We start from the raw sequence: 17,500 nt of genomic DNA, 5'->3' as shown, positions 1-17,500 counted from the left end.
CATTGGATTCCACACTCTCTCCTTTTTCTATTGTGGATCACAGATTTGTATTTTAAACAACCTCGGATACTATATCCTCTTGAAAATGAGAGTCGAGAACGCGAAATGGACATTCAGTGACTTTTATCTCCACGACAATACATCGACGAAAAAAATTGCACTTTATAAGTTAACCCGGCCGTATTGGCATGTGTTGCAATGTTGCGATTTCATCATTGATATATAAACTATCAGACTGCGTGGTCGGTAGTAGTGGGTTTCAGTAGGCCTTTAAGAGGTTAAATGGCGTGACGGACCACATTAATGAGGTGACGTACCAAGTGAAATGACGTGACGCTCCGCCTTAAATGGCGTGATGCACCACACTAATGAGGTCCGCCTTAAATGAGGGGTCGTATTTAATGACGTGACGGTCCCCCTTAAATGGCGTGACGGACCACATTAATGAGGTGACGTACCAAGTTAAATGACGTGACGCTCCGCGGTCCGCCTTAAATGAGCTGACGGTCCGCCTTAAATGAGGTGACGGTCCGCCTTAAATGAGGTGAAGGATCCGCCTTAAATGAGGTGACGGTCTGCCTTAAATAAGGTGACGGTCCGCCTTAAATGAGGTGAAGGATCCGCCTTAAATGAGGTGAAGGATCCGCCTTAAATGAGGTGAAGGATCCGCCTTAAATGAGGTGACGGTCTGCCTTAAATAAGGTGACGGTCCGCCTTAAATGAGGTGAAGGATCCGCCTTAAATGAGGTGAAGGATCCGCCTTAAATGAGGTGAAGGATCCGCCTTAAATGAGGTGACGGTCCGCCTTAAATGATGTGAAGCACCACATTATTGAGGTGACGGTCCGCCTTAAATGACGTGAGGCACCACACTAATGAGGCAACGTACCAAGTTAAATGATGTGACAGTCCGCCTTGAATGAGGTGACGGGCCGCCTTAATGAGGTGACGTACCAAGTTAAATGAGGTGACGTACCAAGTTAAATGAGGTGACGTACCAAGTTAAATGAGGTGACAGTCCGCCTTGAATGAGGTGAAGGTCCGCCTTGAATGAGGTGACGGTCCGCCTTGAATGAGGTGACGGACCGCCTTGAATGAGGTGATGTACCAGGTTAAATGACGTGGAGGGCCACTTTAAATGAGGTGAAGGGTCCGCCTTAAATGAGGTGACGGTCCGCCTTAAATGAGGTGACGGTCCGCCTTAAATGAGGTGAAGGGTCCGCCTTAAATGAAGTGACGGTCCGCCTTAAATGAGGTGAAGGGTCCGCCTTACATGAGGTGAAGGGTCCGCCTTAAATGAGGTAAGGGTCCGCCTTAAATGAGGTGACGGTCCGCCTTAAATGAGGTGACGGTCCGCCTTAAATGAGGTGAAGGGTCCGCCTTAAATGAGGTGAAGGGTCCGCCTTAAATGAGGTGAAGGGTCCGCCTTAAATGAGGTGAAGGGTCCGCCTTAAATGAGGTGAAGGGTCCGCCTTACATGAGGTGAAGGGTCCGCCTTACATGAGGTGAAGGGTCCGCCTTAAATGAGGTGAAGGGTCCGCCTTAAATGAGGTGAAGGGTCCGCCTTAAATTAGGTGAAGGGTCCGCCTTAAATGAGGTGACGTACGAAGTTAAATGAAGTGACGTACAAAGTTAAATGAAGTGACGTACAAAGTTAAATGAGGTGACGTACAAAGTTAAATGAGGTGACGTACAAAGTTAAATGAGGTGACGTACAAAGTTAAAGGAGGTGACGTACCAAGTTAAAGGAGGTGACGTACAAAGTTAAAGGAGGTGACGTACAAAGTTAAAGGAGGTGACGTACAAAGTTAAATGAGGTGACGTACAAAGTCAAAGGAGGTGACGTACAAAGTTAAATGAGGTGACGGTCCGCCTTAAATGATGTGAAGCACCACATTAATGAGGTGACGGTCCGCCTTAAATGACGTGAGGCACCACACTAATGAGGCAACGTACCAAGTTAAATGATGTGACAGTCCGCCTTGAATGAGGTGACGGGCCGCATTAATGAGGTGACGTACCAAGTTAAATGAGGTGACGTACCAAGTTAAATGAGGTGACGTACCAAGTTAAATGAGGTGACGGTCCGCCTTGAATGAGGTGACGGGCCGCCTTGAATGAGGTGATGTACCAAGTTAAATGATGTGGAGGGCCACATTAAATGAGGTGATGGTCCGCATTGAATGACGTGAGGCACCACATTAATGAGGTGATGTACAGAGTTTAATGAGGTGACGATCCCCCTTAAATGAGGTGACGGTCCCCCTTAAACTGCGTGACGGACCACATTAATGAGGTGACGTACAAAGTTAAATGACGTGGAGGGCCACTTTAATGAGGTGACTTACCAAGTTAAATGAGGTGACGGTCCGCGTTAAATGACATGAGGCACCACATTACTGAGGTGACGTACCAGGTGAAATGAGGTGACGGTCCGCCTTGAATGAGGTGACATGCCGCCTTGAATGAGTTGAATGAGGTGACGGTCCGCCTTGAATGAGGTGACGGTGGGGGCAATATTAATGAGGTGATGGACCACGTTAATGATGTGGCTGACCGCTTTAAATGACATTGCAGGCCACATTAAATGATGTGACAGGTCTCATTAAAGAACATGATGGACCAGATTAATGTGGGTCTGCATTAAAGGATGTTGCAGGCCACATTAAATGATGTGACTGACTACATAAAATGAAGTGGTGGGCCACATTAAATGAGTCAGCGGGCCTAGAGTTTGACCCAGTTGGTGTACATTATCTAAACAAAATTGATCAGACTCCATTTTCTTGGTCTTCTCCAGTCCAAACACGTCGGCCTGTCCGCCTTCCCGGCATCTGCAGAGGCGAAGACGCTGGCGTACGAGGAGGAGCTGGTGCGTCGGGAGGCGCAGCACGGCACGGAACTGAAGGCCATGCGCAAGGAGCTGCGTGACGGCGACAGCCAGCAGCTGGCCTTGAAGAAAGAAGTGCAGATCCTGAAGGACAAACTGGAGAAGACTCGGAGAGAGAGGTTTTTCATCACATTCTTATTTTACCTGCTGACTTTTCTGGCCATCTTCCTCTTCCTCCACAAGTGATTGTAACATGGAGATATTGTCCCACTTCACCCATGATAATTATATTACCTATATTTTCACCCTGTCTCTTTGTTCTAAAACACCAAGGCATTTAGTTGCAGGTGTAAAGTGGTCTCCATCTTTGCCAAAGTAGTGCTCACCTCCTGAAGGCAGACACTTAATGCTGAGCTCACTGCTACAAGTGGCTCTCAAGTCAGGTTCAGCTCAGGTGTAGGAGAGTTCTCGCCCAAGTAAGTTCCAACACTTCAAGCAACATGGACTTCAGGACACGCAGGTTATCACACTTCAACTACTCTTACACAATGTTGGATTTGAGGGAGACGTTTAGGTCAGGACACACAGGTTATCACACTTTAACTACTCTTACACAATGTTGGATTTGAAGGAGGCGTTTAGGTCAGGGCCCCCAGGTTATCACACTTCAACTACTTGTACACAATGTTGGATTTGAGGGAGGCATTTAGGTCAGGGCACCCAGGTTATCACACTCCAACTACTCATACACAATGTTGGATTTGAGGGAGGCATTTAGGTCAGGGCACCCAGGTTATCACACTTCAACTACTCGTACACAATGTTGGATTTGAGGGAGGCATTTAGGTCAGGGCACCCAGGTTATCACACTTCAACTACTCGTACACTATATATACACATATAAATGAGTTACATTAATATACATGTGTATAATGTGTATTTAAATGTATATATTATATACATGTGTATATAAATGAATATATATTATACATATACACATTTATATATATAATTTATATATACATGTGTATATATATATATATGTATAATATATATACATTTATATCAACATATGTATGTATATAACATGTTTATATGTAAGGATGTGTGTATTATGTGTGTGTGTGTGTATATACATATATACATATATATATATAAATATATATATATAATGTATATATATATAATATATATATGTGTGTGTGTATATATATATATATTTATATATATATACATATATGTATGTATATATATATATATATATATATATATATATATATATATATATATATATATATATATATATATATATATATATATATATATATATATATTAGTGTGACAGCACAAAGGAATGACTTAATATGGTATTAAAATATTTGCAAATATTAAAAGTAAACATTGGTACTGTAAATCAAAGTAAACATTGCTACTGTCAGAGCCATCCAACAACACCCAAGCAGTCATTTGTTTGACCTGCACATGTCCAATTTGAAGTGTCCCCAGTTGCACTTACCAAATATGATGATTCTTATTATTATGAGAATAATGATGCCTTATTTAACACTTTGTTTCTCCCCCTCAACAGTCAAAGTGAGCGGGAGGAGTTTGAGACGGACTACAAGCAAAAGTATGAAAGAGAGAAAGTTCTGCTCACTGAAGAAAATAAGAAACTTTCCAGTGAATTGGAGAAGGTAAGAATTCACACTTGACAAAACAAGAAATAATTGCAAATTCTAGTTTCTCTTGAATTGTTTCCAGCCAAAACATTCCCTCACCTCAGGCCACCTCTGTGGGCTGCTCGTACGCTTTATAGCATTCCTCTCTCCACAAACCAGCCGTCAGTAACCCGCAGAAAAACACCCCGGAGCTTTGGAAAGGTCCTTGGAAGTTCACCAAATGTCTCGGACGTATGGAACTAAGTTTGGATTGAGGGCCGCTTGGAACAGTGACTATTATGAATATCACAGTGGTGGCGGTATAAAATGAAAACTTGGGTCTGTGTAGTTTTTTTCTGGCGCTTTTGAATTGCAAGAGCGACAAATGTGATCCTCTGTGGCTACCGAGCACCACATTTTAAAAGGAAGTCATGACGGGACGCATGTAAAAGTTCAGAGAACCCATATTTGAAAACAAACAGGAAGTCGGCCATCTTGGTTACGTCTGCCATTTTTAGGCCAAAAACAGGGGTCGTACTTTAACAAACTCGTCCTAGGGACTTTGACCGAATGGCAGCTGCTGGACAGATGGACGAGGATAAATTATGAAGGAATTTTGCCTACGCTGTACGATGTGGGCGTGGCCTGGCGCCAAACTTTGATCTGATGGCTCGCCACAAAACTTTTAACATTTATAACTAGAGATGTCCGATAATGTCGGACTGCCGGTATTATGGGCCGATAAATGCTTTAAAATGTAATATCGGAAATTATCGGTATCATTTTCAAAAAGTAAAATTTAAGACTTTTTAAAACGCAGCTGTACGGAGTGGTACACGGACGTAGGGAGAAGTACAGAGCAGTTGCGTCTCCCAGTCATACTTGCCAACCCTCCCGAATTTCAGTGCCCCTCCCGAAAAACTCCCGGGGCAACCATTCTCCCGAATTTCTCCCGATTTCCACCCAGACAACAATATTGGGGGCGTGCCTTAAAGCAGTGGTCCCCAACCACCGGGCCGTGGCCCGGTACCGGTTCGTGGACCGATTGGTACCAGGCCGCACAAGAAATAAAAAAAATAAAAAAATGTTTTTAATTGTTTTTAATTTTTTGTATTAAATCAACATAAAAAACACTATATATATATATATATATATATATATATATATATATATATATATATATATATATATATATATATATATATATATATATATATATATATATATATATATATATATATATATATATATATATATATATATATATATATATATATATATATATATATATATATATATATATATATATATATATATATATATATATATATATATATAAATCAATACAGTCTGCAGGGACACAGTCCGTAAGCACACATGATTGTATTTCTTTATGAGAAAGAAAAAAAATTACCCCCTCAAGAAAAGCCATTATCGGACATCTCTATTTATAACTCGCCTCCACGAATTGGGATCTTGATGAGAATTGGGAGAAATGATGACGGTGATACCCTGAAGTGCCGGATATTTGTTTCCATTGCTGGTGGGTGGAGCCCGGCGGAAAAAAACCTGCACAATCAACCATCAAACTGTCATTAAGATGATCAGATCTCCTTCCAAACTGATATCGCGCTTGTAGGTAGGGGTTTGATCATGACCACATGCTGATATCGACACCAATATCGCCCCCTTGTGGTGGAAAATGATTACATAACGTCCTTCCTCATGCTCTTTCTGAACTTTCTGATGGTGGGTGGGATGCAACTGCATGGCTGCTGTAGCGCCAATATCGCCCCCTTGTGGTGGAAAATGATAACAGTCATAACTTCCTTCCACATTCTGGGATCTTGCTCAATTTTCTGATGTTGGGTCGGCCATTGTGAAGGACGTGACTGCATGTGTAATGCGTGCCCTGACTCACGTAAAGCCCTTGCGGCTTTAACTATGTATTTATTTTTAATAACCCGAAAACAAAATGCTTGAAATATTCTAAATGCATGCACAGATAATGGTAAATGGGTTATAGCGCTTTTCTACCTTTTTTAAGGAACTCAAAGCGCTTTGACACTATTTCCACATTCACCCATTCACACACTGATGGCGGGAGCTGCCATACAAGGCGCTAACCAGGACCCATCAGGAGCAAGGGTGAAGTGTCTTGCTCAAGGACAGGACGGACGTGACTAGGGTGGTAGAAGGTGGGGATTGAACCAGGAACCCTCAGGTTGCTGGCACAGTTACTCTCCCAACCGCGCCACGCCGTCCCCAATAATAATAATAGTTACGCACAAAGTGTGCTAAAAAAAATATAAATCGCAATTTTTATTTATTCTGATTCTAAGCTGATTAATAATTTTGGAGAATCCATGAAAAAAAAAGTGTTTACATTTTTTTGGGGGCCAAATACTTTTTTTTTTTTTAAGTATCAATTTTTCGATTAAAAACCGTAAACAACTATTATTGATATTATTTTTTTGTATGTTTTCTCAATTGCTATGTAAGTTTCTATTCTAAGTATTTTAATGCTGGGATTGGGTTGGAGTTGCTCTATTTTATTTCATGAAATTTGCATCATGTGATGTTTGTAAATAAAATTTTAAAAATACATTGTTAAAAATACTTTTTTTGTCCAACACTGCACGTATAAGATGTCTGTCAGCAACCAAAAGGAGCTTTTGTATCCTGTTTTAAAAAGGTTTTATTATCATTAAGCCAATAATATATTGTGCGAAAAGTGGTAATTCGGTTCTGAGTCAAATTGTCATCCCAAGAATCGGAATCGACAGTCGGCAGTAAAACGGCTGATCAAACAAAACGTCAGCCATCGTCATGAACCCACTGGCTGGGCAAGCAAGCTCTCCAATCAGCTAAACAGACTCAACAACTCCACGGTGACGTTTTGGTGAATTTACTGAGGAATTTGTGAAAGTTAAAACAATACAAAAAGAATGCCATCGTAAGTTGATAATACTAACACAGACACTCGTAAACCTGTTAGCGTATTAGCTCATGCCAACGACACTAGCTTGATTACATTACGATAGCAAGCACAAATACGCATGAAAACACTCCTACAGACATCACACATGGGACGTTTTAGTAAGTAAGAATTGTTTTAGTTATATTGTAAAACTTAGAAACGTTGCTTGGACTGATGAATGAAGAATCCACACGGGTAGAAACGCTATGGATGGCTGCAAAAAAAAACAAGACTGCGGTTGGGGGGAAAAAAGGCAATAAATGGAAGCATTACCTACAGTGAGCGAACACGTCCATAAGATAGCACCATAGCACAAACAATAACACACCTACGAAATGTATTTGCTTGTTGTTTTTTTCCAATTTTTATTATAAATGCTATAGGAAAGAAAAATACATAAATTAGCTGCACCATTTTATAAGCCACAGAGTTCAGCGTGAAGTAGAAAAGTAGCGGAATTCATGGCATACCAGTAAAGAAGAGCAGGCAGCAGCTCACACATCGTATATCAGTATCGGCCCCCCAAAAAACCGTATCGGTCCTATTTCTACATGGTCACTTACAGGATGCTGGACACACTTCATCTTGGCAAGGCACTCCAATAAATGACGGAAATTGAACCGCTCACTATCAGAGCATACAATCGAGGCCTTTGTTATGGTGTTGCTATGGTTACGCCCCCGAGCAGCACACACACATGAAAGTGTTATGTGCGCCGATTGCGAGCATGTTGAGGTGGACTTTGTTTCAACTTTGTGTCTGTGATGTCTGCATCCTCAGCTGACCAGCGTGTTGGACAAGGTGAGCGCCTCCAGTCGGCAGCTGGAGGAGCAAGTGAGAGAGCTGGCGGACAAGAAGGAGAGTGTCGCTCACTGGGAGGCCCAGATCACAGAAATCATCCAGTGGTGAGACACGCCTTTCTCAAATGTCCAATATTGACATCAAACATCATCACAAACCAAGTATGGGATGTAGTAGCTGTGATATCATGTGCGATACAAGCAGTCCTGCAGCGTCTTGACTTGTCTGTGATATCATGTGCGATACAAGCAGTCCTGCAGCGTCTTGACTTGTCTGTGATATCATGTGCGATACAAGCTGTCCTTGTAGCATCTTTACTTGTCTGTGATATCATGTGCGATACAAACAGTCCTTGTAGCATCTTTACCTGTCTGTGATATCATGTGCGATACAAGCAGTCCTTGTAGCATCTTTACTTGTCTGTGATATCATGTGCGATATAGGCAGTCCTGCAGCGTCTTGACTTGTCTGTGATATCATGTGCGATACAAGCAGTCCTTGTAGCATCTTTACTTGTCTGTGATATCATGTGCGATACAAACAGTCCTTGTAGCATCTTTACTTGTCTGTGATATCATGTGCGATACAAGCAGTCCTGCAGCGTCTTGACTTGTCTGTGATATCATGTGCGGTACAAGCAGTCCAGCAGCGTCTTGACTTGTCTGTGATATCATGTGCGATACAAGCAGTCCTTGTAGCATCTTTACTTGTCTGTGATATCATGTGCGATACAAGCAGTCCTTGTAGCATCTTTACTTGTCTGTGATATCATGTGCGATACAAGCAGTCCTTGTAGCATCTTTACTTGTCTGTGATATCATGTGCGATACAAACAGTCCTTGTAGCATCTTTACTTGTCTGTGATATCATGTGCGATACAAGCAGTCCTTGTAGCATCTTTACTTGTCTGTGATATCATGTGCGATACAAGCAGTCCTGCAGCGTCTTGACTTGTCTGTGATACCATGTACAATACAAGCAGTCCTGCAGAGTGTTTACTTGTGTGTGATATCATGTGCAAAACAAGCAGTCCTTGTAGAATCTTTACTTGTCTGATATCATGTGCGATACAAGCAGTCCTTGTAGCATCTTTACTTGTCTGTGATATCATGTGCGATACAAGCAGTCCTGCAGCGTCTTGACTTGTCCGTGATACCATGTGCAATACAAGCAGTCCTGCAGAGTGTTTACTTGTGTGTGATATCATGTGCAAAACAAGCAGTCCTTGTAGCATCTTTACTTGTCTGTGATATCATGTGCGATACAATCAGTCCTTGTAGCATCTTTACTTGTCTGTGATATCATGTGCGATACAAGCAGTCCTGCAGCGTCTTGACTTGTCTGTGATACCATGTGCAATACAAGCAGTCCTGCAGAGTGTTTACTTGTGTGTGATATCATGTGCAAAACAAGCAGTCCTTCTAGCATCTTTACTTGTCTATGATATCATGTGCGATACAAGCAGTCCTGCAGCGTCTTGACTTGTCTGTGATATCATGTGCAATACAAACAGTCCTTGTAGCATCTTTACTTGTCTGTGATATCATGTGCGATACAAGCAGTCCTTGTAGCATCTTTACTTGTCTGTGATATCATGTGCCATACAAGCAGTCCTGCAGCGTCTTGACTTGTCTGTGATACCATGTGCAATACAAGCAGTCCTGCAGAGTGTTTACTTGTGTGTGATATCATGTGCAAAACAAGCAGTCCTTGTAGCATCTTTACTTGTCTATGATATCATGTGCGATACAAGCAGTCCCGCAGTGTCTTGACTTGTCTGTGATATCATGTGCAATACAAGCAGTCCTTGTAGCATCATTACTTGTCTGTGATATCATGTGCGATACAAGCAGTCTTGTAGCATCTTTACTTGTCTGTGATATCATGTGCGATACAAGCAGTCATGCAGTGTCTTGACTTTTGTGTGATATCATGTGCGATGCAAGCAGTCCTGCAGCGTCTTGGGGCGGTATAGCTCGGTTGGTAGAGCGGCCGTGCCAGCAACTTGAGGGTTCGAGGTTCGATCCCCGCTTCCGCCATCCTAGTGACTGCCGTTGTGTCCTTGGGCAAGACACTTTACCCACCCGTTCCCAGTGCCACCCACACTGGTTTAAATGTAACTTAGATATTGGGTTTTCACTATGTAAAGCGCTTTGAGTCACTAGAGAAAAAGCGCTATATAAATATAATTCACTTCACTTCACTTGTCTGTGATATCATGTGCGATACAAGCAGTCATGCAGAATGTTTACGTGTGTGATATCATGTGCGATACAAGCAGTCATGCAGTGTCTTGACTTTTGTGTGATATCATGTGCGATACAAGCAGTCCTGCAGCGCCTTCACTTGTCTGTGATATCATGTGCGATACAAGCAGTCATGCAGAATGTTCACGTGTGTGATATCATGTGCGATACAAGTAGTCCAGCAGCATGTTTACATGTGTGTGTGATATCATGTGTGATACAAACGGTCCTGCAGAGTGTTTACTTCTGTGATATCATGTGCAGTACAAGCAGTTCTGCAGAGTGTTTACTTGTGTGTGATATCATGTGCGATACAAGCAGTCATGCAGTGTCTTGACTTTTGTGTGATATCATGTGCGATGCAAGCAGTCCTGCAGCGCCTTCACTTGTCTGTGATATCATGTGCGATACAAGCAGTCATGCAGAATGTTCACGTGTGTGATATCATGTGCGATACGAGCAGTACAGCAGCATGTTTACATGTGTGTGTGATATCATGTGTGATACAAACGGTCCTGCAGAGTGTTTACTCGTGTGATATCATGTGCAATACAAGCAGTCCTGCTGAGTGTTTACTTGTGTGTGATATCATGTGCAGTACAAGCAGTTCTGCAGAGTGTTTACTTGTGTGTGATATCATGTGCGATACAAGCAGTCCAGCAGCCTGTTTACATGTGTGATATCATGTGTGACACAAACAGTCCTGCAGCGTGTTTACTTGTGTGTGATATCATGTGCAGTACAAGCAGTCCTGCAGCGTCTTGACTTGTCTGTGATATCAAGTGCGATACAAGCAGTCCTGCAGCGTCTTTACTTGTCTGTGATATCATGTGCGATACAAGCAGTCATGCAGCGTCTTGACTTTTGTGTGATATCAAGTGCGATACAAGCAGTCCTGCAGCGTCTTGACTTGTCTGTGATATCATGTGCGATACATGCAGTCATGCAGAATGTTTGCGTGATATCATGTGCGATACGAGCAGCCCTGCAGTGTTTACTTGTGTGTGATATCATGTGCAATACAGGCAGTCCTGCAGAGTGTTTACTTGTGTGTGATATCATGTGCGGTACAAGCAATCCTGCAGCGTGTCTACTTTTGTGATCGCCTTTGCGATACAAGCAGTCCTGCAGCGTGTTTACTTGTGTGTGATATCATGTGCGATACAAGCAGTCATGCATAATGTTTACTTATGTGATATCATGTGTGATACAAGCAGTCCTGCAGCGTATTTACTTCTGTGAATGATAGCTAAAACTCCAGTTACCCTTTAAGCTTCCTCCGATATCGGTGTCGTTTCAGAAGAAAGTTGTATCGGGACAGCCTTACTACTTTTGCTTAATTTAGGCCAAAGATATGTAAAGTCAATTTGGTAAGAAGTGTGCGAGGCACGACTGTATCGCAAAGAGAAGAAAGCCAGCACACTTGGACATGGACAAATGTTTGAACAATAGACGAGTGGTGGACCACCATTAGAGAATCACAGGACACCTGCTGGACCCCCTACTGAGTTCCGGGTCATGCCGATGTCAACATGGACCTAAGCCAGGATCTTTTTCATAGATCTGTGCTATTATCCCAGGGAATCCTCTTCTCTGAGCTTTAGCAGCTCAACGATGGTCCTGCCATATGTCAATAGGTCATCAACTTTTCAGACAGAAGTCACTTCACCCCTGGGTGTCGAACCCTCAACCGTCCACACTAGTCTGCTCCATGACGCTGGCAGGAGGTTGAAGATCTAGTAGCACGCTGCAGAACAGGCTGGAACCTTTAAAGTTAAAGTAGCACATGTGGCAGGTTACATACTGTCCCATTGTTGTCTTGCCAAGTATTTATTGGCTTCCTCCTCAGTTTCTGCCACATTTTTCACATAGCTTCCCTTTGTCTCCCCCTGGTGGACACGCCTGCATAGCTTCCTCCTGCTCGCATAGCTTCCCTTTGTCTCCCCCTAGTGGACACACCTGCATAGCTTCCTCCTGCTCGCATAGCTTCCCTTTGTCTCCCCCTAGTGGACACACCTACACTTCTCACGCAGTCATACAGTGTTGACGTTTTCATCCATAAGGCACAAAATATCTATTCACATTCGAATCACGATTCTTCTTCATCCTTATTCTAAATCAATCCATGATGTTTTTAATTCAATTGCTTTTATTTTAAATTTTTTAATTATTTTAATAAGAATCATTTACATGTTTAGGCTCCATGCAACCAGGAGGTGCTTTTCTGACCTGTTTTGGGGGGGAAATAATTAAACAATTATTATAACAAAACTTAAATTGTGAGAATCGATTATTATTATCAAATTGTCACCCCAGGAATCATAATAATAATAATAATTATGAATTTGATTTATATAGCAGTTTTGTATCAACTAGATACCGTATTTTTCGGAGTATAAGTTGGTCTGGAGTATAAGTCGCACCGGCCGAAAATACATAATAAAGAAGGAAAAAACATATATAAGTCGCACTGGAGTATAAGTCGCATTTTTAGGGAAATTTATTTGATAAAACCCATACTTGCCAACCTTGAGACCTCCAATATCGGGAGGTGGGGGCGGGGGGCGTGGTTATTTACAGCTACTATTCACCAACTCGAGTATTTCGTATATATTTCATATATATATATATATATATATATATATATATATATATATATATATATATATATATATATATATATATATATATATATATATATATATATATATATATATATATATATATTAGGGCTGCAACTAACGATTAATTTGATAATCGATTAATCTGTCGATTATTACTTCGATTGATCGATTAATAATCGTATAAAAGAGACAAACTACATTTCTATCCTTTCCAGTATTTTATTGAAAAAAAACAGCATACTGGCACCATACTTATTTTGATGATTGTTTCTCAGCTGTTTGTACATGTTGCAGTTTATAAATAAAGGTTTATTTAAAAAATAAAAATAAATAAAAAATAAAAATTAAAAAATAATTTTTTTTTAAAAAGCCTCTGCGCATGCGCATAGCATAGATCCAACGAATCGATGACTAAATTAATCGGCAACTATTTTTATAATAGATTTTAATCGATTTAATCGATTAGTTGTTGCAGCCCTAATATATATATATATATATATATATATATATATATATATATATATATATATATATATATATATATATATATATATATATGAAATACCTGACTTTCAGTGAATTCTAGCTATATATATATATATATATATATATATATATATATATATATATATATATATATATATATATTTGTATATATATATATATATTATTTACATATAAATAAAAGAAATACTTGAATTTCAGTGTTTCGGTGGCTATCCATTAAATGGCAGTATTGTCCTGTTTAACTTCTCCGTTCATGATGAGTTTATCATTTCGGCCACCGTGTTCAATGGAGAAGTCTGTTCTACATATTTACAGGCAACATACACCTTCCCCTTTGAATTGTCCTGGATGAACTGAAATTCTTGTTTTCATTCGTTTTGGAACTTGCAAGCGTATTTCTTCATCTTGCTCGTCGACGGCGTCGCCAAGTCTGTAATTTCCTCGTTCTTCTGCTTCGTCTCCTTGTTGTGTGCGCAGTTGTGCACTCTACTCTCTAAAAGCCCTAGATGTTGTGACGTCATTGGGCAGGCAAGCTGTTTATATTGTGGGAAAGCGGACGTGAGAACAGGCTGTCCCCACTCAGTCTCAGGTCCGCATTGAGCTGGAGGGGGCGTGGCCTCCAGCTCCGGCTGAATACCGGGAGTTTGTCGGGAGAAAATCTCTGCCGGGAGGTTATCGGGAGAGGCGCTGAATACCGGGATTCTCCCGCTAAAAACGGGAGGGTTGGCAAGTATGATAAAAGCCAACACCAAGAATAGACATTTGAAAGGCAATTTAAAATAAATAAAGAATAGTGAATAACAGGCTGAATAAGTGTACGTTATATGAGGCATAAATAACCAACTGAGAACGTGCCTGGTATGTTAACGTAACATATTATGGTAAGAGTCATTCAAATAACTATAACATATAGAAAATGCTATACGTTTACCAAACAATCTGTCACTCCTAATCGCTAAATCCCATGAAATCTTATACGTCTAGTCTCTTACGTGAATGAGCTAAATAATATTATTTGATATTTTACGCTAATGTGTTAATAATTTCACACATAAGTCGCTCCTGAGTATAAGTCGCACCCCCGGCCAAACTATGAAAAAAACTGCGACTTATAGTCTGAAAAATACGGTACTTAAAGTGCTCACAAAGAAGTGAGACCCCATCATTCATTCACTCCACATTCACAATTGGTGGTGGTAAGCTACATTTGTAGCCACAGCTGTCCTGGGGTAGACTGACAGGAGCGTTGTTGACAATTTGCGCCTACGGCCCCTCCGAACACCACCCATCATTCATTCACCAGTGTGAGCGGCACCGGGGGCAAGGGTGAAGTGTCTTTGCCCAAGGACACAACAGCAGTCATCAGATCTAATCTTTAGGTGGCCAATGACTCACATCCCTAGTGTGAGTGTGTGTACAGTTGTGGTCAAAAGTTTCCATACACTTGTAAAGAACATAATGTCATGGCTCTCTTGAGTTTCCAATCATTTCTACAACTCTTATTTTTTTGTGATAGAGTGATTGGAGCACATACTTGTTGGTCACAAAAAACATTCATTTAGTTTGGTTCTTTTATGAATTTATTATGGGTCTACTGAAAATGTGCTGGGTCAACAGTATACATACAGCAATATTAATATGTGCTTACATGTCCCTTGGCAAGTTTCACTGCAATAAGGCACTTTTGGTAGCCACCCACAAGCTTCTGCTTGAATTTTTGACCACTCCTCTTGACAAAATTAGTGCAGTTCAGCTAAATTTTTTTGGTTTTCTGACATGGACTTGTTTCTTCAGCATTGTCCACATGTTTAAGTCAGGACTTTGGAAAGGCCATTCTAAAACCTTCATTCTAGCCTGATTTAGCCATTCTTTTACCACTTTTGACGTGTGTTTGGGGTCATTGTCCTATTTGAACACCACACTGCCCCCAAGACTCAACCTCCGGGTTGATGACTTTAGGTCAGACGGTAGATGTTGTCTTCTTGAGTTGCGTAAATGAGAAGTGAGGAGACGTGCGTGTGGAAGGAACGAGATAAGTTGAGCTGTGTTAGTATAGCTTTCTCAATAAAAGTTTAAAAATTGCGTCAGACTTGGTGTGCACTTCTTCTGGACGCTACAATTGTTGTCAGAAGTAAAACTTTGCGCATACTGCACAGTTTGTGTGCTACGTCATCGGGAGGTACGTGCCACGTGAGGAGCTCTCTGCAGAGAGAGAGAGAGACTGAGAGAAAGAGAGAGAGAGGCAGCGTTTACAGGTGCAGCCACGCTGCTTGCCACGGGGGGAATTCCGCCCTCAATGAAGACTCCCAGGTTTGATGGCAAGGCGAACTGGGAGGCATTTCATCCCACTTCTGACATCAATTGTAGCGTCCAGAAGAAGTGCACACCAAGTCTGATGCTCTTTTTAAACTTTTATTGAGCATGCTATACTAACACAGCTCAACTTATCTCGTTCTTTCCAAAAGGAAAACCAATCCTCATTCCTCATTTCTGCAACAGCAACGCTTCCTCCTTCTTCACCAATCACCTTACAGGCGTGCTACGTTCACAACAATGAGGATGCAGGATGAAGTGACAGAAATTGAAATTTTTGTATTGTAATATACATCAGGTTTTCATTGTCCCATTTACTCTCTGTAAAGCACCAGTTCCATTGGCAGCAAAACAGGCCCAGAGCATAATACTACCACCACCATGCTTCAATCCAATCCAATCCACTTGATTTATATAGCACATTTAAACAACAAAAATGTTTCCAAAGTGCTGTTCAACAATATTAAAAACAATATTCAAATATTATCCTTAGCTCCACCAATGACTGAATAAAAACTCTTACCATAATATGTTACGTTAACATACCAGGCACGTTCTCAGTTGGTTATTTATGCCTCATATAACGTACACTTATTCAGCCTGTTGTTCACTATTCTTTATTTATTTTAAATTGCCTTTCAAATGTCTATTCTTGGTGTTGGGTTTTATCAAATAAATTTCCCCAAAAAATGCAACTTATACTCCAGTGCGACTTATGTTTTTTTCCTTCTTTATTATGCATTTTCGGCCGGAGCGACTTATACTCCGAAAAATACGGTAAATATAAAACCAATATAAAAACAATATAATAATAAATATGATAAAAAATTATTTCAAAGGGTAAAACCAATTAAAACAATAAATAAAAATCAACATTTTAAAAACACATGCCTGACGGTAGGAATGGTGTTCCTGGGATTAAAGGCCTCACCCTTTCCCCTCCAAACATATTGCTGGGTATTGTGGCCAAACAGCTCCATTTTTGTTTCATCTGACATCACATGGACAAAGATAAGACCTTCTGGAGGAAAGTTCTGTGGTCAGATGAAACAAAAATGTAGCTGTTTGGCCACAATACCCAGCAATATGTTTGGTAGGAGAAAAGGTGAGGCCTTTAATCCCAGGAACACCAAACCTACCGTCAAGCATGGTGGTGGTAGTATTATGCTCTGGGCCTGTTTTGCTGCCAATGGAACTGGTGCTTTACAGAGAGTAAATGGGACAATGAAAAAGGAGGATTACCTCCAAATTCTTTGGTTGGGACTTGGGTGCAGTTGGGTGTTCCAACAGGACAATGACCCCAAACACACAACAGGGACAATCTACAATGTAAATAGTCATGAAAATAAAGATAATAATTGATAACAACACTAATTTTGATACATTATTATTAGGGATGTCCGATAATATCGGCCTGCCGATATTATCGGACGATAAATGCGTTAAAATGTATTATCGGAAATTATCGGTATCGTTTTTTTTTATTATCTGTATCGTTTTTTTATTTTATTTTTTATTTTTTATTAAATCAACATAAAAAAC

The 17,500-nt window shown here is 40.7% G+C and overlaps 1 protein-coding gene across 3 annotated transcripts in view; it reads left to right on the top strand.

Moving 5' to 3' along the window:
- cdc42bpab (CDC42 binding protein kinase alpha (DMPK-like) b) overlaps positions 1–17,500 on the top strand; it is a 225,563-nt gene that overhangs the window by 160,261 nt on the left and 47,802 nt on the right. For all 3 annotated transcript variants that reach the window (XM_062034850.1, XM_062034851.1, XM_062034849.1), the window contains exons 17-19: positions 2,800–3,008; positions 4,418–4,523; positions 8,248–8,372. In XM_062034850.1, coding sequence (XP_061890834.1) covers positions 2,800–3,008; positions 4,418–4,523; positions 8,248–8,372 — 440 coding nt within the window. The remainder of the gene's footprint in view (positions 1–2,799; positions 3,009–4,417; positions 4,524–8,247; positions 8,373–17,500) is intronic.

The sequence above is a fragment of the Entelurus aequoreus genome, linkage group LG23, assembly GCF_033978785.1.
Source record: "Entelurus aequoreus isolate RoL-2023_Sb linkage group LG23, RoL_Eaeq_v1.1, whole genome shotgun sequence".
Lineage (NCBI taxonomy): Eukaryota > Metazoa > Chordata > Actinopteri > Syngnathiformes > Syngnathidae > Entelurus > Entelurus aequoreus.
The sequence above is the reverse complement of the archived record's forward strand: the minus strand, read 5'-3'. Positions and strand labels throughout refer to the sequence as shown.